General features: G+C 34.9%; 1 protein-coding gene across 1 annotated transcript; it reads right to left on the reverse strand.

The window, feature by feature from the left end:
- Nucleotides 1–21,172: 21,172 nt before the first annotated feature.
- LOC131060105 (uncharacterized) lies at nt 21,173–22,419 on the reverse strand. Its single transcript, XM_057993209.2, has 3 exons — nt 22,183–22,419; nt 21,783–21,921; nt 21,173–21,479 (listed from the first exon to the last, which is right to left on the reverse strand). Exons 1-3 carry the CDS (start codon nt 22,404–22,406, stop codon nt 21,420–21,422), a joined length of 423 nt encoding a protein of 140 aa, XP_057849192.1. The 5' UTR covers nt 22,407–22,419; the 3' UTR covers nt 21,173–21,419.
- Nucleotides 22,420–23,122: the final 703 nt, after the last annotated feature.

Below are 23,122 nucleotides of genomic sequence, written 5' to 3' on the forward strand. Positions count from 1 at the left end.
CTTTGGATCTTTGCCTCAAGTACCTTTAAACTTTTTTTTCGGAGTCCAAAGCTCTAATACCAATTGATAGTTCTGATACTTAATGTAAGTACAGATGCCAAGCTAATAAGATGAGAGGGGGGGGGGGTGAATCATACAAACTTAATCTTTCTTAAAAACATCAGATTCAACCTCGGTAACCTTTACTTTAGTAATATAACCAAAACTGCTAAACATGTAAACTCACAAGCATATAAACATCATAACACTCATAACACCAGATTTAACGTGGAAACCCAAATAGGGAAAAACCACTGTGGGATTTCGGACCCACTAAGAAATATACTCTTCTAGAGTATGCTCGGTTAAAAGCAAATCTTGTTAAAGATTACAAACACATTGCTAGATGTGACCCGGTTAAGGGATTTCCCTCAGATCTGTTAGGATCTTCACCTTGTTAGAAGTGACCTTGTTAAAGGATTTCAAAACACTCAATTAGAATGTCACCTTGCTAGAGGGTTTTACAAATAAGACTGTTAAGTCCACTCGGTTAAGAGATTTTCTGTCACTTCACAAAATAACAGTAATAAAAATCTATCTGCAACTTCACATCTAAAATGCTAAAGCAGATTCTTATTTTCTCAAAACTTTATAGACATAGAACTAATCTTGTCCATCTACTGGGCTCTATACTCTGTTATTCAAAATAGGTCTTCAAGCTTCAGTGCTCTGTAATCACTATGTAGCATCCCTATGCATACACTTGCCCGCATACATTGTTTATCAACAGTTCCTTATTTATAAATAATAGCTAACCGCTTAATCTCCTTGATCACATTTCCCATGATCAATCATAGCCATCAGATCTTCAAAGTTTGTCCAGGTTCAATGTATTCGCCGATCTGAAAATGTGTTACCCTGCCTTGGAACTTGCATACATTTCTTGGAACTTGTGCTAGGGTATTGCGGTTCAATCTAAGCTGTAGATCTTCCTGCCGATTTTCCTTTGCCATAGATTCTTTAACAAACTTCATTCACGAGATACCAATCATTTAATCATAGCCAACTCATTAGCTTCCTTCATTAAATAATGCTTTTATTCATTCAATGCATTCTGTTATTACTTGGTTGCAACTCGGTAGATACTAAACTTCACTCGGTAGACATTTCACCTTCATTAACTGATAGCGATAACCTTAGGGTTTACTGACTAGGTTCCTTAGGGTTTACCGACTAGGTTCTTTGCTCATTAACATAGTATAGTATTAACCTTACAATCAATAACATATGTATGATATCAAAACAATCCAAACATCATGATCTCATCATTGTCTAACTCGGTAATAGTTGCCCATTGAATAACTTATTTCTCCCCTTATTTATCATATTCTTTCTGTGTCTTTTACCGACATCTTTATACTCATCAAATCATACTTCTCAAGATATGGCAACATCATACTGAATTAGAAAATCAATTTCTTGACATCAATGACAAAATAATAATATTTAAGATAGTAATCATCCTTAATCAGTTATATCCATAATCATCAACAACCTTCTCAATATCCTTATTGAAATGCCAACAATCTCTACTTGTTTGTTATAATGCCAACAATTTCTACATTGGACAATCAATTTGATAGTTTTCAACAATGGATGTCCCAAGAATACCCTAATAGTGAAGCTCTTCCATTAATTGAAGGTCTTAAACACATGCTTCAAAGTGATAATAATGGAATTGATATATTGTGTGGCATTGCATATATTGTTGATTCTAATGTCATGCCTATCAAGCATTGTGCTGAAACCCTGGGTTACTCACAACCTCCAACACAAGTCAATTCCTCTATTCGTTTGACTAGTATCCTACTTTCACATCCAACATCATGGCTACTTCAACTCAAACTGTCATTCCTACAACCATAGGTTATGGGGGAAATCCCTCTTCTTCATTTAATCCTCCATCGTTACCTATGTCTTCCATGAGTATTCTTACTATTCCTCAACCAATTAGTGTGACAAAAGGGGGCAATTCATCCAACAACTTTATTCCTCCTTTAAGTGTCCCTTTTCCTACCCAATCATCACCTATACCTACTTATCATAATGTCCCACCACCTTATTCTCAGTCCATGCCTTCGTTCAACAACATCACACCACCTTCTCAATCACCTATGTCTAACATCAATTCTTCCACTAAAATGAAAATTAACAATCTTTCTCCAAGTGTGTCTTCCTTACAACAACAAATTGCTTCTATGAGCCAATCCAAGTTTAGTGTGCCCACCTTTGATGTTGCGAGCCCACTTTCTCTTGATATTGTTAAAGACGTGCCACCTAAAGATGTTGAGATCCCTCAATTGGAACTCTATAATGGAAAAGGTGATCCTCTTACACATGTCAAAACATTTCAAACCTTGTGTACCAATTTTGCTTATGATCAACGATTGCTTGCAAAACTATTTACAAGAACATTAAGAGACAAGACTTTACAATGGCATTGCTCTCTGCCTTCTTATTCTATCACTTCCTTTCAACAACTAGAAAATGCTTTCATCCAACAATTTCTAAACAATATTGGTCCTAAAATCACTTTGATTGATTTAATGCATTGTAAATAAGGTATTAAAGAGAAAGTGATTGATTTCATTGGTAGATATAAGCATTTGTGTGGTCAAATTTCTTTTCATGTGCCTGATAATGATATTCAAAGAATTTTCATTTCTAATTTACAAAAAAATATCAGGGAAAAGATTCTTTTGTTTGAGTTTACTTCCTTTCCGCAGTTGTGCACAACACTCTACAATTATCAACCGGTTGTGAGTCAAATGGAGCAATCCACTCCTATGGCTCCAAGTGATAAGGGGGAGAGTGTTCAACAGTTGTTTGCGAAGTTAAAACCAACCAAAAGCTTCATCAAGTTCAATGATCCAATCAACAACAACCATGTGAATGCTACAACAAATGTGCCTCCTATTTCTAAATTTTTCCAAAGAGAAAGACAGTTTATTCCTTTGAATGGATCTTTGCATAGTATTATTTCTCAGTTATTGCATCGAAATGTTATCAAACTACCTCCTCTAAAACAAGTTGATCCTTCCAAACTTGCATCTCCTCATTTTGATAACAATTCCTTTTGCCATTTTCATCGTCAACCTGGTCATGATACTGAGAAATGTTTTGCATTGAAACATAAGGTTCAAGACTTTATTGATAATAATACTATATCTGTGGCAGGTGTGAATGATAAAGGGAATAAATCAGTTGCTCCTCCTAATCAAAATCTTAAGATTTTCAGTGATGCCTTGCCATCTCATACCTCTAACATTATTGAGATTGTTCCTAGTTATCTCTCTTCTGAAACACTCATCTGTATGGCTCCAAATTTGGTTAATATGGTAGAAAAAAAAGATACACCTAAGGATCCCTGTATTACATTTAACCCTAGTGAGACCAATAGAGCACCCGAAGGCCCTTTATACATAGCTGAAAAGGTTAAGGATATCCCTTGTCATGGTGCCCTGATTGATCCCTCTTGCATGGTTAATGTCATAACTGAAGAGTATCTTTTCACTTTACGATTGGATAAGCCAATATATGATTCTTCTAATGTAGCGGTGAAGTTATTTGATGACTTCTCTTGTCCTACCATTGGTTCTATCACCCTTCCTATTGTGGTTCATGCTAAATCCATGGATGTTGACTTTTTTTATCATACCTTCCTCTGAGCAATTCCATGTGAAGTTGGGCTATCCTTGGCTATCTTCCATGAAGGCTATTTCTTCTCCAATCCACAAGTGTCTTAATTTCTTCACAATGGAGAAATCATAACCGTGAACCATAGCTTATTTTGTCCATCCGAAAGAAGCCCTGGTGTTCCTATTGATCTCTTTTGGCCTAAACAATTTCAATCTCTTCCATCAAGGAGCGATGCTCTTTTTCAATCTTATAAAAAATGAAAGAATGATATGATCTTATCCTTAAGTCAATCTAGATCACCAACACTTAACATTCCTATTATTCTTCGAGATGAGGTTCTTCCCCTCTTGGATAGAACTAATCTCTCTCCTAAGGAAATTTGTCCACCTACTCTTATGTATGTGACTTTACCTTCTCTTAAGGAGAACAACAATATTCCTCCTAAGGTTAGACCTATACCTCCTCCCCGTTATGGAATTGGTCTCCTTCCTACACCTAATATTCCTCCTTTCTATGGTGTAGTTCTACCTCCTTCCTCTTATCGAGAGAAGAGGCCCGCCTCTCTTATTGTTCAACTAAAAAGACCTCAACCTAAACCTTCCACAGTAAAGGAGAGACCCATTCCTACTTCTTCAAATGTTCCTCCTCCTTCTTTGCCTTCCACTAAGATGCAACGGAATCGTTGTACGAGAGAACACCAAAGAAGACGTCATATTCGAGCTTGTGAAGCTATCCCATAAAATACTCAATCTCCTCAGACTCCCATAGTTGACATGATTCCCTTTTCTCCTAAGAAAGATGTTCAACCAACATCTCCAAATCATAAGTTGCATAAAACATGTGATGGTTTTACTCCCATTCGTGTTCTTGCTCCTCTTGCTTTAAACTTTGATGAAGAAATGGGTGAAAATGTTATTCATAATGGAAATGCAACTCCTAATGCTTTTGATAGTGAGTATGAGTATGTTGATGTGGTTAAACATTTATTGGATGAGTTTTCACAAACTTTAATCCTAGCTCCTAGAATCAAACAAAGTGACTTACAACATGAGCATAGTCCTTGTTTGGATATTGTGATAACTCCATCTGCTGTGCTCGATGTCGCTCCTCTAGCATGTTTCTCGCCTTCCCGAAATAGTGATCAGTAAGATAGAGAGGCGGATGCCATGCTAGATTAGCAATATCAGCACTGCAGATCTTTCTGTCTCCTTTCTTTCTCTTTTGTGACCATTCTTCTATATGCATCCCTATTCTTCTATTGTTCCCTTAATGTCTACTTGGGGATGATGCAAAGCATTGAGATCTTCTCTTGGTCTACATCCTCTCTTCCCTTTCTTCTAAGGTGGTGTCCTTCTTTGGGGAATGAATATTATTATATGGATATACATACATGATATACATGAGTTATCATACAACATACTGACCTCGAGGAAAGGAACACCACCTCGTGTTTTGTGTTCATTATCCTTGGGTTTATACCTTGACTGGGGGTTAAATCCTTGCAATAAAATGCTCCCTCTCTTCTCTTTCTCTTGGGTGTATCCTACCTTAAAGAAATCGCTCTCGATAAGGCGCGTGCAATCTCTTTAACATGGGGGCATACACTCCGCTCATACTTTCCTTCTTGTGATACTTAGAATTACTTAGTGAACTTTGCTTTGCTTTGTAATCTTTCTATCCTTGCTTTCATGACTCATAGTGAAGGGAACTTTGATACTTGGAGTCATGGTTCTCCCCTTCTCAATCTTCCCATTTACTTTGTTAATCGAAGTCATAAGATCCTAAGTCCATTGGGGGCTTGGTGCATCTTGCCTCCTTGATATGGTAGAAGTCTTTCAATCTTGTTTCCTTTTACTTTACCGACAGTATTGGCATATGCTTATACTCCCTCTAAAGTGGGGGCTAAATATAGTGTCATAAAATTGTGACCCTAGCAATTTACAACTGCATTAGGGTCCTCACGCATGCAAACACGAATCCTCTAGCTTGACCGGAGATCGAAGAGTTCTCGACTTATGAAAACTGCTTCTTCCTTGGCCTCTGCATCACTCTGTCTGCACTCTTCCTTATAGAAAGGGGTAGGATAGGGGTGTGACGCCCCTGTCCCCTCTTGGAAAGGGGTGTGGCACCCTTGTCCCTACCCTATTTTAGGGCAGGACCTTCCTAGAGCATGCATTGTGGGTTTTGCAGTGAGTGGGAAATCTCCCCGATGTTGAACCGTGATGAAATTCAAACCCTTCAAACATGTATTTAAGGGGGCATTTTCTCTCTCATTTGCATAGGTTCAAGAGGTGGAATTTTGATAAGGTCACAAGCGATCAAGAGCATTCAAGAATTCTTTTCCAACATTGAGCATTTTCAAGTCTCCCTTTAAGGCTAGGTGTTGCATTCAAGTCAAGGATTCAACCATTGAAGAGGAGATCCATTTCAACATTCAATTCCACACAAGCATTTCTATCAACATTGCTACTAACCTCGCTTGAGGTGATTTACAATTCAGACTTTCATTTACATCTACTTGCAAGTACTTTCTTTCATTACTTGGTTAATTCCAAAACTGGGGTTTGACTTAAAGGCAAACCCCCAATCCCAACGCATTTCCCTCTCTTTTCTGTGTGTAGGTTGCAGGTGCACAACTGTACTTTTAGTTTCGGGCTTCATTTGCAGAGGCGGAAAAACCCTTTTCATTTTGCAGATTTTTCGGAGGACCGTGTACATTCCTGCTACAGTCCGAACAACTTTTTTTCAAATTTGCAGGGTGACTTTGTGTTGACATTTTACTGCCAAATCTAGGTGCACAACTTCATCCCATATTTAGATCTCAAGTTATAATCGATTCTTTGTCACTTTTGCACTACATAATTCAATCAATTCCTTTCAAAATCAAACAAAGGAATAAGGAGATCATCATACCATTCTTAATTCATTCAGAATTCAATCTATCATCTTTGTGAGGAGATTGAATCTAGTGAATTAGCCCTTATCTTCCTAATGTAATGGTGAAAAGTGCTTTAAGGATAATCAATAGTGAAACTCTCATCTCTCTTTCAAGGAAAGGGTTAGTTTTCCTCTTGATCTATCACTGATCATTTTCCCACCATTACACCCCCATAATGGATTTAGGGTTTCCTTCCAAGCGATTAAGCCTTAAGGAAGTTAGGCTCTGATACCAAATGATAGACTTATAAAGCACTGAGAGGGGGGTTGATTCAATGATAGAAAAAACAATAACACTTTAAACCTAGAATGGTAAAAACATTTAACCAGTTTACTTATGACTTTGCATGCAATCCAAAGTGTTATAAAAGCATTCACAACAAGTAAAACATTCACCATAACACAAGAAATTATACGTGGAAAAACCAACCGGGAAAAACCGCGGTGAGATGGAACTCACAAGTTAACTATCTGCAGAAATAGGTAACTGATTGATTAAGGTCTACAAAGTGCTCTATTAGGAGTGAATCCTGTTAAAGATCCCAAAGCCCTGTTAGGAGCTATACCTAGTTAAAGGTAACCTCAATGGAGGATTTAGATCCAAGTTAATGAATCACCTTGTTAGAGTATTTCTACAATGAATAATATTAGAGCTTACCCGGTTAGGGGATTTAACTGCTGTAGTGATTAGAAAACAATAGGTGGTATGATCTAGGAATAGCACATTCTGCTTGTATAGATCCTTTTATTCTCATTCAATACTGCATCACCAACATACTCTGCGACTCCTTCAACAAATCGCATCAACTCTAACTCATAACACAACTCGTATCTTGTATATAAAAACAACTCATCATAATGCCTTTTTATAGACATTAGATTTCATGTCGGCTCAAGAACCTCAACACAATTTCCTAGGTTCAGTGAATCTGGACAATCTTCCATAACACATCACAAATCACCACAAAAAATGTCGGTTGGAGGTAACACATCATGACCGGTGATAACTCATCACACAATCAGTGAAACCGATTGGAACACCAATACCGGTTGAGTGTTGACCGCTTCCAACTCACATACCGATTGTCTCCATTCGCCTCCTTGCCTCTCTCCACTGCATCTCGAAACTGGTAATAGTGGAATAGACCAAAACCTATTGTCTTTACTGCATATACCGGTTAGACACCTTCATATCAGTTAGACTTACTCTATACATATGATACCGGTTTGACCTAACTAAGACAATCAAAACATTTGTGTGCCATCAATGACAACACAAAAGTCATCCAATACAAAAATATCATCATGCCAACATATACATGCCCATATACACTAACTTACTAAAAATAGAAGGTGATATTTTTGTCTTTTTTGGACTATTGACTATCCTACACCTTGAAAGTGTCATCATGAGCTCTAATGTAATGAAAAGAACCTAAAAAAGTGAAAAAAAAGATTTTAGGGTGATACAAGATTGCCCTTACACCACTGCATGCTCCTACATTACAATTATTTAATATTGGAAATATGATATATCTATTCTTGATTGTTTTATTATGGAATTTCCATTTTTATTCAATTAACATTGGAAAAGAAAATGGACTAGAACTTGACCTAATGTAGTCCATATCCAACAACTCCTTTACTAACTTCTTGAGTTCTTTCTTGTGGATCCTAGGGTGATGGTAACGATTAGTTGTCACTAACTTTGCACCTCTTTATAGATTAATTATGTGTTGAAACCATCAATTTGGTAGTAGTCTTGGGGGGATGTCCTTAAAAGAATTATATTCTTGTCCAACCCAACTTGTACATAAATATGTTAGGAATCTTTTCTGTTTATGGATAAATTTTTAGGTGTGATCAAGAGTTTATCCAGTCAAGCTACTTTTCCTCTTTTGAATGTAATTACCTTCCTTTTAGCAATTATTACTTAGGGTCATCCATTTCAAATTCCCTCAAGCACTGATTCCTTTCACTCATTTCTAAATTTGAATTCTATATATTTGTAATTATATGAGAAATCTCTATGAGATTATAGTCATTATACTCCATGAAACTTATTAATATTTTATAATGTAAACATGTATAAATATTCATATATCAAATGATCTTTATGATTCATATTCAACTAACCATTTCTTCATGGACATAGTTTGATAAATCCATCAACCATGACCACATTGAATCCCTAAAAAAATTTAATGACTAAGCCCCTTCTTTATATAAGGCCTTCATATGTAAAATTATTGACTGCCCACAATTTATTAGATGTGATCCTTTAACTTGCTAACAATCTATGAAATTTGAAAGGTTTGTACCTTTGAGTTCTTGATGTAACCAGATTACAACTAGACATTCACCATTAACAAAATCATAAGAAAAGAGACAGAAAGAGTTCAAAGATTAGAGTAATTGTTCTTAATTATTCACCAACTACTCTACTGCTACAATGAGAAAAAAATAAATACTATTTTAACTACAATCCAAAAATTACCGTTTCTTGGTAGATTTTCACAAAATCATTTTTTTTCCATTTTTGGTAATTTCTATACCTATCCGAATGACTACAAAAATTTCCCATTATTGAGATTTAACATGAGTGACACTACTTTTCAACTTTCTAAGAGATTGCATGCATAAATTAAAAGATACTTGAAAAAAAAAAACTAGAAAATCCAACAAAAACACTAAAGCTAATTTTGAGGCATTAGTAGAATGAATTAGGCCCTAAAAAAATGCATCGATCCAAGATCCAACTGAGCTAGGGTCTATTGGAAATCCAAACAACACCTCATGATTAACCTCCACATCAAATTTCATCTCAAACAAACAACCGAGTCAAAAGTTATGACCGTTAGAAGTTCCTGCATTAGTTCTCGATATAGCCATGAGAGGTGCTCCACTTTAATCTTCACCTTTTTCAACAGATTTGTCATTTTCCTTTCTAGATAGTTTATTTTTCTTCCTCACAAAAATTCCTTCAATATAGCGTGTTTCACATATGCGTCTTTGTTGTCATTGATATCAAATCTATTGTTGTGGTCTAGGATGTCAATCTATCTAGTCTGGTTGACTTATTTGTGGTCCGGTTATTGACTCTGGTTGTTGGATTAGTCTGATTGTTGGTGCTATTGGTCCAAAAATGATGTATTGCATAAGTATATGGTCTGATAGTATATTTTGGTTGAGTCCTTGATATTGGTTGTATCTGGTTGTTGGTCCAGAAGTGGTCCAGATGTTTATTAGTTGGTGATATGATGCAAAGTTGTATGCAAATTCTTGTGCAAAATGATGTGGTGTTTTTCAGGAATAGGTGAATATTCTATGTTAGCTAGCTATAAAATTTTTGAATGGTTAATATCAATGATATGTTGTATTTTATAGAAGATTAATATCATTTGTTTGGTTTGGAAAATGTGTTACCATCTCTGCTGACTATTCTGGTGAACAATATCTTTGTCTAAAAATATATGGATGTGTTGAATATGTATCAGATGGCTATGTGAATTGTAGTAGAATGATTATGGTAGAACAATCTCAGTTTCTGAGTTGGATGGATGTTTGTCTATGAGAATCATTTATGTTTGTGATAAGTGTTGGTGCAATTTTAGGATTTTGTGCTACATTCCTCATCTTGCTATTACCTTGAGGTCGTTGTGGATCATTGGATATTGTTCCTAGCTTTCATGGTGGATTGGATATTTTATTTTTAGATCCAGATTAATATATTTTGGGTAAAATAGATTGGTATGAACCGAATTATGTGTTTTGGTTTGTGCGGTTATGTGTAGAACCTTTATGAGGATAATTTGAAGGTGCGTTGACTTGGTGTAAATATTCACATGTATTATTTGTCTTCCACATATAATATTTTAGGTCAATAATGAATATACACGTTGCACATATATTTAAGACAACTTAATAGAGATTATTGGTGATCTAGTTGGTATATATATAGGACATATCAGTTGGGTTATAGTGTGTGTGTGTGTGCGCGCGTGCACGCGTGGCATGGAGATGAAGTAGTAAGATATATGATGCAAATGTGATGTGTGTTTGAAATGAAGTAGAGGTCAAGATATGTTATAGAGCAGAGATGAAAGATGTAAATTAAGTTCGGAAATGTTATCTACATGTTGGTTGATGCTATTACCTTAGTAGTTCAATTTCTTATTCTCATTATCAGGACAAATGTTTTGTATCTTGCCTTGAAGAAGTGATCTTTAGTTGTGCAAGTCTCTCTTTTGTATCTTTCCCTAAGGTTGTTTGTCTTAGCCTATAACTCTAGAGCAGTGAGCTCCTTGGCCTATGGCCTAAACTATTGTAAACACTTATTATACATATTGTGAGTTTGATTCCTACCATGGTTTTTCTTAGTTTGGGTTTTCCATGTAAAATATTTGTGTTCTTGTGTGCATGTATTTGCTGTTTCAGTTATTTATTCTCATGCACGTGATGGATAGTTGTTGTGGAGTAAATGTTTTAATCTGATCAAGTTTTAGTTTATGTTGATTAACCCCCCCTCCCCACTCAACATCCGGTAGTGTTCAACACAGTGCCCTAAAATTTGCTCAATAATTTGTGTGCATGCTCCTAAGGTTCTTTTTAATGAAAAAATTCTCTTTCTCAATTTATTTTTATTAGTGAAAAAATATTAGGTGTTCTTGACTCTTCATTTTGTAACTTCTTTTTGTTTATGAGAAGAGCATACGAATCAAATTTATTCTAGGAAATAGAAGATTCAAAGGTGTAGAATCCTAAATTGTACTTCCTTATAGTTTTTGACCATGTTTGGGTCCTCACCTTAGCATTTGCACCCCTAGGCCTGATGAGGACTTGATCTTACTCATATCATGCAAATTTGACTTCATATTGACCTCGTGCATCATCCAAAACCCTTGTTCTAGCCTCAAAATTGTGTAGGACCAGGGCATGGTGCCTTGGTCCTCCCAATTAGGACCAGAGTTTGGGCCCCTTGGTCATTTCATAAATTGAGAGGGAATTCTAGCTCCATGTAGGCTCATGTCGGAAAACTAATATGTTTCTCGACTAGCAAGTATAAAAGAAGACTTTCCCCTCCCATTTTGATAGACACACATGAAACTCAATTCGACATCAAGAAATGAAGCATCCAAATTCAAGTGAGCAAGCAATTAGTCTTCCTTCAAGCATTGGAGCAACAATATGGTCAAGATTCAAGCATTGGAGTTGACACTCATGTTCTATGTTGTTGAAGACTTCATGAAACCCTAATCTCGTATGGAGACAAACAAAACTTCACAAGGAGGTATAACATTTTGTGTTTCAATAATTATTCAACATCTCCTCAAAAGGATAACATTTCCACTATTGCAATTCAATTATCTTTCATTTATATTTCATTGTTGATTCCAAAATCGGGGTTTGACTTAAGCAAACCCCTATTCCCAACCTATTTCCCTTCTTTCTATGTACATGAAACAAGTACGAAGATGCAATCTTCAGAATAAGCATTATTTACAGTGATGAATCAATCTCCCATTGGAGTGCGGAAAGTTCTGGGGACTAGGGCGATGAGCACCACGATCCTGACATTTTAGGAGCTCTTTTTGGGAGAAATTCTGAATCTTCTTACATTGCTCAGATCCAGATTTGTGGCTCAATCTCGAGACTATATCTTACTATTTATGCATTTCTACTTCAATTTCCAATACTTTTACCCTAATTTTAGCAATTCAACTAACAAAAGAGGGCTTATTAATTCAGATCATAAAAACCCCTCAATTCAATCAATATTATTAGTCCAAATCCTTGTTGGTTTGTGACTGGATCTATTGGATTAGAACCCTGTTTTGAATGTAATGGTCTTAGTCACAAATTAGCGGTTTCTTCCATCTATAGTGGAAACGCTATTTTTTCACCATTACATTTTGGTGAACCCGATGCCTTACACCTTTAATTCTGATTTATGTTTTTGAACAATATGAGTATTTATGCAATTTAAAATTCAAATTTACATTTGCAAGTTTAAATTTTTATTGAATTTAAAAAATTTAGAGGTTAAATTCACAAAAACCCTAATTTTTAATTCTAAAATTGAGCTTGTGGCTTTTCTAATTTGGATTCATCATTTTAGATCTGATTTAAAATTTAAATTTTCCCTCCTAGATCAATTTTTCAAATTGAATTACATAAATTTAGTGGTTGAATTTACTAAAACCCTAATTTATAATTCTAAAATTTACCATGAGGGTTGCATAAATTTCAATTTTCAGATCTGATGGTATGATCTAGATGCATTTATCTTTAAAATTCACAAATCAATTTTTTTAATTAATTGGTTAATCAATCATTTTCACAAAATTTTGTATTGATTAATCATAATTTTCAAATTTAAATTCAAATTTCCCTCCTTTTTGCATGAGTTTTACTACTATTAGTCATACCTATAATATTCTCGTGAGAAGAAGTTGTAGAATTAAGGGTTCATAAGGTTTAATTACTAAGGATATGTAGCCTATTTTGGATAACTTGTTTCATGAGAATGTGGGTGGCTCTTATATTCCAACAAATGATGTCATTTATCCCCTTTCTTTACATAATTCTCATGATGAGGGTGAATCACTAACTAGGGTTTCCATTGACCAATTGGAGAAGATTGACATTGAATTTGAAAATCTTCAACAATGTATTCAAGCCTACAATACTTGAAAAGTGAGGTCATGCCATTGATTGAAGGATTACAAAATGGTTCAAAGTGATAAAATTGGTGTTGATTTGTCATGTGGTCTTTCTCATATTGTTGACACTAATATCATGCCTTTGAAAAGTTATGCTGAAGCCCTTGGTTAAACTCAACCTCCTACTGAAGTTAATAATTGTATTCCTATGCCTACTTCTATACCTAGTGTGCCTACTTTCACATCCAAAATCATGGCTTCTTCCACACAAAATGTTATTGCTGCACATGTTAGTCAAGGGGGCAACATTAATAATCAAAACTCTTTCATCCCTCCTTCCACAAGTCTTCCATTTGTTACCCAATAATCTCCCATACCTACCTATCATAGTGTTCCACCTCCTTATTCTCAACCTCCTCCCTTATTTAACAATGTTACTCCTCCATCCCAATCAAACATGTCCAATCTCAACCCATCCCCTAAAGAAACCATTAATAGCCTAGCTCAAATTGTGTCATCCTTGCAACAACAAATAGCTTCCATGAATCAATCAAAGTATATTGTGCCCACATTTAATGTCGATCCCATTATCTAATGATATTGTTCGTGCTGTCCCCCCTAAACATGTGGAAGTCCCTCAATTGGAGATTTATAATGGAAAAGGTGATCCTATGACTCATGTGAAAGCATTTCAAACTTTGTGTAGTGATTTTACCTATGATCAAATAATTTTGTCTAAATTGTTTACTAGAACATTTAGAGACAAATTTTTGCAATGGTATTATTCTTTACCCATTATTCTATTACATCATTTCAAAAATTGGCTAATGCTTTCGTTCAATAATTTTACAATAATATTGGTCAGAAGATTACTTTGACTGATTTAAAGCATTGTAAGCAAGGCGTTAAAGAAAAAGTGACTAATTTTATTGGCAGATATAAGCATTTGTATTGCTTGATCAAGATGTTCAAAGAATTTTCATTTCTAATTTGCAAAAAGAAATTAGGGATAAGCTTCTCTTTTCCGAGTTTAATTCCTTTATGCAGTTGTGCGAAGTACTTCATAACTATCAGCTTCAAGTGAGTCAATTTGAATCATATCCTTTAATGGCTTTGGTTGATAAGAATGAAAGTGCTCAACAACCTTTTGTAAAGTGTAAACCGAATAAAGGATTCATCAAGTTCAATAACAACAATACCCAAGTAGCAGCCACAAGAATAGGCGTGCCTCCTTTATCCAAACATTTTAGAAAATAATTTACACCTATTTCAAAATCTTTACATAGCGTTATGATGCAATTGTTGAGTAATAATGTGTTGAAACTTCCTCTCATCAAGCCAATTGACACAACCAAACCTTTTCCACCTCATTATGATGCCAAATCTTTTTACCAATATCATCGTCAACCTAATCATGACACTGCAAAGTGTTATTCCCTATAGAGTAAGGAAGTAAATATGTAACTCCTCTGAGACCTTATTGATAACAATAAAATATTTGTAGTTGGTGTGTGGAAAAGGAAATAAATACGTAACTCCTCCAAATCAAAATCTCTAAATATTTACCAATCCTTTGGCTTCTCATTCTACTAATGTGATTGAGTCCGAGCATCTTGTCTTATCTCCTAATGATCTTGGCCTTGATCTAATAATATGGTGAATCTTATTGATAAAAATACACCTCCTAAGGACTTATGTATTACCTTTGATCCTAGTGAGACCATTTAAGCACTTGATGGTCCACTATACATCACTGCGAGGATAAAAAACATGCTTTCAAGAGGCATGCTTATTGATCCTGCGTGCATGGTAAATGTGATAAGAATATATTTATACCTTACAATTGCATCAAGTGACATATGATAAATCTAATGTGATAATTAAGATCTTTAATGGTTTCTCTTGTGCTTCTATTGGCTCCATTGCCCTTCTCGTTAAGTTTGGGACGAACTCTTTAGATGTTAATTTTGCTATTATTCATACATTGGAACAATTTCGTGTGAAGTTGGGACGTCCTTGGATCTCTTCCATGAAAGTGATACCTTCTAGTATTCATAAGTGCTTAAGATTCCCTCTCGATTATAAAATCGTAACAATAAATCATAACATGTACTAACCCATGATTAGGCAAGGAGATGTTAACCTTGATAACTTTTGGTCTAAACAATTTGAACCTCTTAAGCCTCGAAGTGATGCTCTTTTTCAAACTTATCAAAGATGGAAGAATGAGATGATCTTATCCTTGAGAAAGCCTAGAGATCCTAATCCCATTCCTCTTCTTCATAATAGACCTATTCCTCCTCCTCATGATGGACCTGGTCTTCTTCCTACACCTTCTACTCCTCCTTTATATGCCATGGTTCCGCCTTCTTCATCTTACAAAGGAAAGTGTCTGCCATCCCCTATCTATCAACCTAAAAAAACCTTCTCCTTCACATCCTTCTTTTAAAGAAGAGAAGAAGCCTATTCTTGTTGATCCCAAACCTTCACAAACTTCAGCCAAAACTTAAAGAAACCATTGTGTGAGAGAATGCCGAAGGAGACATCGTGCTAGAGCTTAGGAACTCACTTCTCAAAATTTTTCCTCCTCAAAGACTCCAAGTTTTGACATGATCCCATTTGTTTAGCCTTCACCTAACTCTAGGGAGGAAGTTCAATCTAAATGTCCAAGACATAAAATGCTTAAGAAAAATGATGATTCATGTTCTATTCCAATCAAAAATCCTATTTTTATTAATCTCGATGAAGAGATAGATGAAAATGATGTTCATGGTAATAGTGTTGATTCAAGTGATGAATATGAATATGTTGATGTTGACAATTATTTATCTAAACAATTTTCATAAGCATTAATTCTAGCTCCTAGTAACAGACAAAGTGATCCATCATTAGAACATGGTCCTTGTTTTGAACTTGTGGTAGCTCCATTGACTATGCCTGAAGTGGCTCCTCTTATGTGTTGTCCACCTACCCAAAATAATGTTGAGCAAGATTGGGAGGCAGATGAATTGCTTTATTAGCTTCATTCATGCTGTACATATTCTCTCTCTCTCTCTCTCTCTTGCTTGTTCATAACCTTCCTCTATTTGTTTCTCAATTCTTCTATTTGTTATCCCTAGTGTTGTCTACTTGAGGATGATGCAAAGCATTGAGATATCTTTTGGTCTCTCCCATGTTGACTCAAAACACACATGTGTCCTTCTTCCATAGTGGTTTTACTTTCTTTGGGGGATGAGGACAATTCAATGCAAATATATACATGATATACATTATTTATCATAAGAGCATACTGACCCCAAAGTTAATTAGAACCCTTATGTGTTTTGTGTTTTGTGATCATTATCCTTTGATTTGTATCCTTCTTGGAGCCATGTCATTGTGATAACGTGCTTCTGTTTTGGATGAATGTATATTACCTTAAAGCAATTCCTCCTGATAAGGCATGCACAATCATTTTAACGTGGGGGCATACACTTTGCTCAATGTTTTTCTTTTGCACATCTTGATACTCTAGTTACTTAGCGAACTTTGTCTTTTACTTTGTAACTTTGGTATTTTTCTTTTCATGATTCATGTTAAGTGAACTTTATTGGGCTCGTAGTCACGGTTCTCTTTCTCTTTCATATAATATCCCTTTTATCTTGATCTTGAAGTTACAAGATACCTAAAGTCCACTGGGGGCTTGGTGTGTCTTGCCTCCTTAGCATCTTAATGAAAGCCTTTCAATGTGAAATTTTGTACTTTATGGAGAGTATTATTAACCTCATACTCTCGCTAAAGTGGGGGGTAAAAGTAGCGTCCTAAATTGCACTTCCTTACAATTTTAAAGTTAATCTTGGGTCCTCACCTTAGCGTTTTCACCTCTAGGCCTGATGAGGACTTGATTATGCTCATATCATGCAAACTTGACTTCATATTGACCCTATGCATCATCCAAAACCTTTGTCCTGACCCCAAAATTGGGTAGGACTAGGGCATGGTGCCTTGGTCACCAATAGGACCAGGGTGTTGTGCCTTGGTCCTCCCAACTAGGATAAGAGTTTGGACCCCTTGGTCATTTCAAAATTGAGTAGGAAACCCAACCCCATGTCGGCTCATGTCAAAAAATTAATACGTTTCTTGAATAGCAAGTATAAAAGGAGGCTTTACCCTCCCACTTGGATAGACACATGAAATTAAATTCAATATCAAGAAATGAAGTATCCAAATTCAATTGATCAAGAAATCAATCTTCCTTCAAGTAATGGAGCAGCAAGAAGGTCAAGATTCAAGCATTAGAGTTGAAATTCATGTTCCATGCTGTTGGAGACTTCATGAAACCCTAATCATGTGTGGAGACAAACAAAAATTCAGAAGGAGGTATAACATTTTGTGTTTCAGTCATTATTCAACATCTCCCTCAAAAGGAGAACATTTCCAATACTGCAATTCAATTATCTTTCATTTCTATTTCATGTTTAATTCCAAAACCGGGGTTTGACTTAGGCAAACCCCTATTCCCAACCTATTTCCCCTTCATTTTGTGTGCAAGACATAGGTACACATTTGCAATCTTCAAAATAAGAATTATTTCTAGTGACAAATCGATCCCCCATTGGAGTATGAAAAAGTTTGAAGTGTTGGCAAAATCGTCAACGCTCCCCTCGGGATTTGTGACAAGGGAATAACCACCTCCCGTGTGATCCATATCTCTATAGTTTGTATCAAGCTTTGATAGATTGGTCTTTTGATGCAACGATAAATTGTGCCAACAAATGGTATTAGAGCGTTGGGTCACAAGTTCGAATCCCCTCGGGTAACGCTGAGGGGGAGATTGTTGGCAAAATGGTCAATGCTCCCCTTGGGTAACGCTGAGGGGGAGATTGTTGGAAAAATGGTCAACGCTCCCTTCAGGATTCATGACAAGGGACTAACCGCCTCCCATGCGATCCATATCCCTACAGTTTGTATCGAGCGTTGATAGATCGATTTTTTGACGTAACAACAAACTGGGCCAACACGAAGGACCAGGGCGACCATGGTGCTGACATTTTAAGAGCTCTTTCTAGGAGCAAATCTGAATCTACGTACATTGCTCAGATCCATGTTTGTGGCTCAACCTCGCGATTGTAGCTTACTATTTATTCACTTATACTTCAATTTCCAACACTTTTACCCTAATTTCAACAATTCAACTTACAAAAGAGGGTTTATTAATTCACATCATAAAAAAAATTCAATCCAATCAAAGTTATCAGTCCTAATCCTTGCTTGTTTGTGGCTAGATCTGTTGGATTGGAAATCTCTTTTGAATGTAATGGTCTTAGTCACAAATTAGTGGTTTCTTCCTTCGAAGGTGGAAACCCTAATTTTTCACCATTACACAATGCAAGGGATATTTTGATTGCCTCTTGGAGAGTGGAAATATCTAGTGCCTTAACCAACCCAATTAATGGCTCTACTATTTAACTACAAATATAACCATGTTTCTATTTCCAAACACAACAAGAACTTTTCCTGTGATCGTCTAGAATTCCCCTAAGTAGTTCCCCATTGATCTAATGTTTCAGCTAGGCCAACTCTCAAAAGTAGATTTTTGGATTATCTCTATCAAATATTTCAATCAATCTTTAGCTAAATTATTCAAAATTAGTGATGAGAATTTTTTTTCTTCCCTATAACATAGGAGCACCATTCATGTGCTACCCCTTACAATTGTAGGGAAGAAAAAATTACAGCTTGTCAATACATTAGATTTAGAGATAGGTAGGTATTATTTTTTGTATCCATATTTAGGCTAAACACTTTGTGTAAAATTAAACATAGTTATAGGAACCTTATCAAAGTGTCATTCAATTCCTTGTTAGCTTGATTCAAAGCCAATTTTCATCTAGATTCACAAACCATTTTTGGAGTTTAATGTTGCAAAAAGTACAAAATGATAGATCATTTTGACAATTTGGCTCAATATTTTTATACTTAACATGACTTGTATAAAAAATCTTCTATTTACTTGCTTCTTCTTTTGAAGGATTTTCTCTTGTTTGAAGGAAATAGGGTTGGAAGGGACTAGGCAAAGAACAAATAGTTTGGATAATAGTTAATGCACTTCCTCTTCTAATAGGTGTTTTTTGAGTTCTAAGGTCTTTTTTATTTTTCATGACTTGTACCAACAATTCTGTCATGTATTTGAGTGTTAAGTTTTTTCCATTTGCTCCATATTCAATTTGATGACTCCTTGAAATATTACCTAATGCTTTTCTTCCTTTATCAATGTGTTTCTATTTTTGGCCATCTCGTGTCTCCATTGATACACTACCATCTACCAAATTATGTTAGTCATTGTTCCTAAAGTTGATAGGATCAAGGCTTTAATATCACTATTTAATATCCTTGATAGGAATATTATATGATTCATATTTGATTCAATTCCACTCAACATGAATGACTAAATTTATTACAAGATTAGACCTAAAATAATATGTATTATAATCAATAGAGCATGTAAAAATAAATTACAACTCTCTTAGAAAAATGAACAATTCACACAAAAACCACAATAATTGATTACTCCTATTCATTCAACCCGATTTAAAATTATAATCAATTCCATTTTTACTAGACTTCTAGGAAAAACTCCAAAAAATATTATTATTGTCAAGAAATATAGCAAATCAATAGCAAGTGACATTAAAGACCTACCATACGATTACAAACCTTAGGCACTAAGAGAGTTACCAAAATAATATATTGTTAAAGCTCAAATATAATTCTAGTGTAGAATTACATAACAGAAAACTAGAGGTTTTTGTTCACAAACTGCCTATGAAACTATGGGTTTCTATCCTCCAATATCTAGTGATAGACAAACAAAATATCTAGTCTATTTGAGAGAATAGATTGATAAGCCATATTTGATCTTTGGTTTTGATTAAATATATATTAGAATGCCCCATTTTCCCATAAGATAAATTTCATATTCTTTTCTTTTACCTCCAAAAGAAAACCTCACACTTTATTAGATAACACAAGAGCCCCATAACTTGGACACTCATAAATTAAACACTTAAGTGGTCACTTAATAACAAACTTAAATGTTACAAAGTCATTTCCCTAAGCTTATGGGAAATGAAAAATTAGGCTTAGGAAATATCTTGTCTTATTGGAAAAGGGGACATGATATTGGCTATGTGAAATGAAAAAACGAAAGAGTAAAATAAACATCTTTAAAATATGCATCATAAGCATGTATGAGACTATCCAATGCAGTTTCTAAGAAATTGTCAGTAGAGGATGGATGATATAAACATGAAATAAGCATATGTAGGCTATCAAATGAACCCATGTTCACAGACATCTTTTAAGAAATGAAATATGAAATAATAAGCATCAAACAGTATACTATACCAATGTAAAATGTCTAGGAAAGAAATCAAATCTTCACTACATAAACACAAATAAGGTGATTGCATGGGTAAACATCATCCAACAAATCAAAGTTGAGGTTTTATAAAACATGTATCATCATTATACGGTTTACTGCATTCATCATGGGTGTAGATATATAGAGGTGCATAGAAATTTCAGATTAATTTCGAAATGGAGGAGTGCAGAAAATTAGATATGAATTGATACTGAAGGGTGAAAGAGACTTAGAAAGAACATATGTATAAACAAATATATTACCTTATATACATCCTTCAATGAGGCCGATTGGGCCTTTCAACCCGATATACTGTTAGTACACAGGTTAAAAGAGTGCTATTACTTCATCCCACCTGCACGCTTTAACAGTTTATATAATGTTAGGGTTTCTAAATCATTCAAATAATTTATGAGCGTTTCTAAACCCATCAGATCAGAAAAATGAAAACAAGAATTGGCTTGTAAGAAAAACTAAGCATTGCCTATGTTAATTAGATGCATAATTCTTTTGTAATATAGATCTTCTTATAATATGTCTTAATACGTTTTTATCATTGTAAAGTCTATACTTTGAAGCCTTCAAACAACTGAACTACCATGGAACTAGAATCATAATAGCATTGTTCAATAACATTTGTAATACAAAAGGCTTTTATCTGAGATGATAAACATGTTCCCTTCTGTAGTACATATTTTCCAATTTTCTTTTTGGTAACTGGGGAATCTGTCTTCTTTCTTTCAAACAGTCAGTTTGAATTTGGGTACCACCATAAGCATGAACAAATACGTGTGTAGTGCCTGTACAGTTTTTCATACAAGTGTAGGATATCAGTATATTGATATTGAAGGCAGGGAAACAATATAGATCAAAATATCACTATTCATTCAGGCTATATAATTATGCTAAATTTCAAAGGGAAAGGGCATTCTATTGGACTGATGGGTTGTAAAAGGTCCCAGGCTCCTGCTTTAAATGAATTTTAAGATTCCAGAAAACCTACATACCGTTAACCAAAAACTTTCATAAATTTCAACATATATCCCATGGGTGTAACCCTATAGAGTATATCAGCTAATTTAAAGGGATTTATGTAAGCTTACCATTCTTATGCAAAGAAACTGCTTGAAAAGGAAAACTGAGATTCTTGAAAGCATCTTACTAGGTTGGTTCCTTTTTTCCAGGACACTGAATTTCTTCCTCAGCATAGTTGCTTTGCATTCAACACCAAATCTCACCAGGCTAAACAAGGCAGGGAATCATTTTCTTAAGAAACTATGCATGATATAAGAGAATATTGTATTAACAATTCCACAAATTTGAAAGAAAAAACAACCATAAAATTTGCAGAGAGCCATTTTAAACAACAAAGCATACAAGAAAAAATGCCAGAAAAATAAATTCATGCATGATTTATAAGTATAAACTTGAAACCATTTTGTTAAAATCTAATAGTAATCTGAAGATAATAAAGAATATGAAATTAATTAACCAAGCACTTACTTTGGAGATATGATTATCAGAGGCCCTGGAGAAAGATAAGTAGCACATACTTCTTTGTTATTGATAGTTAAGTTGGGTATCTCAAACAAATTACATCTCCATAATGTGTTTTGATTGGTAACATCTATTTGGGTCTTCCTGCAAGCAATTTGCTTATTATCATCAATATTCCTAAGGCAGGAAAAAACCATTATAACATAAACCAAGGCAGTGCAGGCCATCATGAGTTCTATTTGAAATAATATCAATAAGAGTGGTATATATTGGTGAAAGAAGGAAATCATTTGCTTATATATTCAAGTAGGATTAGTTCTTAAGTAAATTTTGTATTAAAACTTGCAATAGTTTTTAGACAAAGTGTGTGGTGTATAAATGGTTGGCTGTATTTATCAGAAGAGTTTGTACTTGAATGATAATTATGTATGACGTTGTTATCTGTCTACAACAGGTTTCTCGAGTTTGAAAAAAATGATAAGAACAATGTACTACATATAATATGATACCTGTTACCATTTTGTTTTATTTTACAATCAAAATATGTTTGACTTGCAAACCTACTGATAATTACGTTCATTAAACATGCATGCATGTGAACTTGAAACTGGCTCTTAATGATGCAGATCTGTTTGTCACTTAGGGCTGTTATACATCACTACACATCAGATTGTTCCAAAACATGTCTAAATCAACAACTCAGCCGTTATTTCAATCACCCATCAACTCTAACTACCTTGGACAAGTAGTGTTGTTACATGTGAATGAAGTTTATCGTTTTGGGTGCTTTGAAATACAATCTATAGTAAAAAGAAAGGTGTAATCTTTTTGTTTTAATGTTCATAGCCTTTTTATGCCCCATCCAAATCATGCATGGCACAATACTTTAGTTAGTCTAAATTTTCCTAGATTTTAATTAGAAATAAATGTATAGTAGCATACATAT

This window comes from Cryptomeria japonica, chromosome 1 (genome assembly GCF_030272615.1).
Source record: "Cryptomeria japonica chromosome 1, Sugi_1.0, whole genome shotgun sequence".
In the NCBI taxonomy this organism is placed as follows: domain Eukaryota; kingdom Viridiplantae; phylum Streptophyta; class Pinopsida; order Cupressales; family Cupressaceae; genus Cryptomeria; species Cryptomeria japonica.

What these genes read in the sequence shown, in the direction of transcription:
- LOC131060105 (XM_057993209.2), bottom strand. Translation starts at nt 22,406, where the DNA reads ATGATGGCCTGCACTGCCTTGGTTTATGTTATAATGGTTTTTTCCTGC. An exon ending in CTGATAATCATATCTCCAAA is followed by an intron (nt 21,922 to 22,182) that starts GTAAGTGCTTGG and finishes TGCCTTGTTTAG; the next exon opens with CCTGGTGAGATTTGGTGTTG. An exon ending in AGTTTCTTTGCATAAGAATG is followed by an intron (nt 21,480 to 21,782) that starts GTAAGCTTACAT and finishes AAAACTGTACAG; the next exon opens with GCACTACACACGTATTTGTT.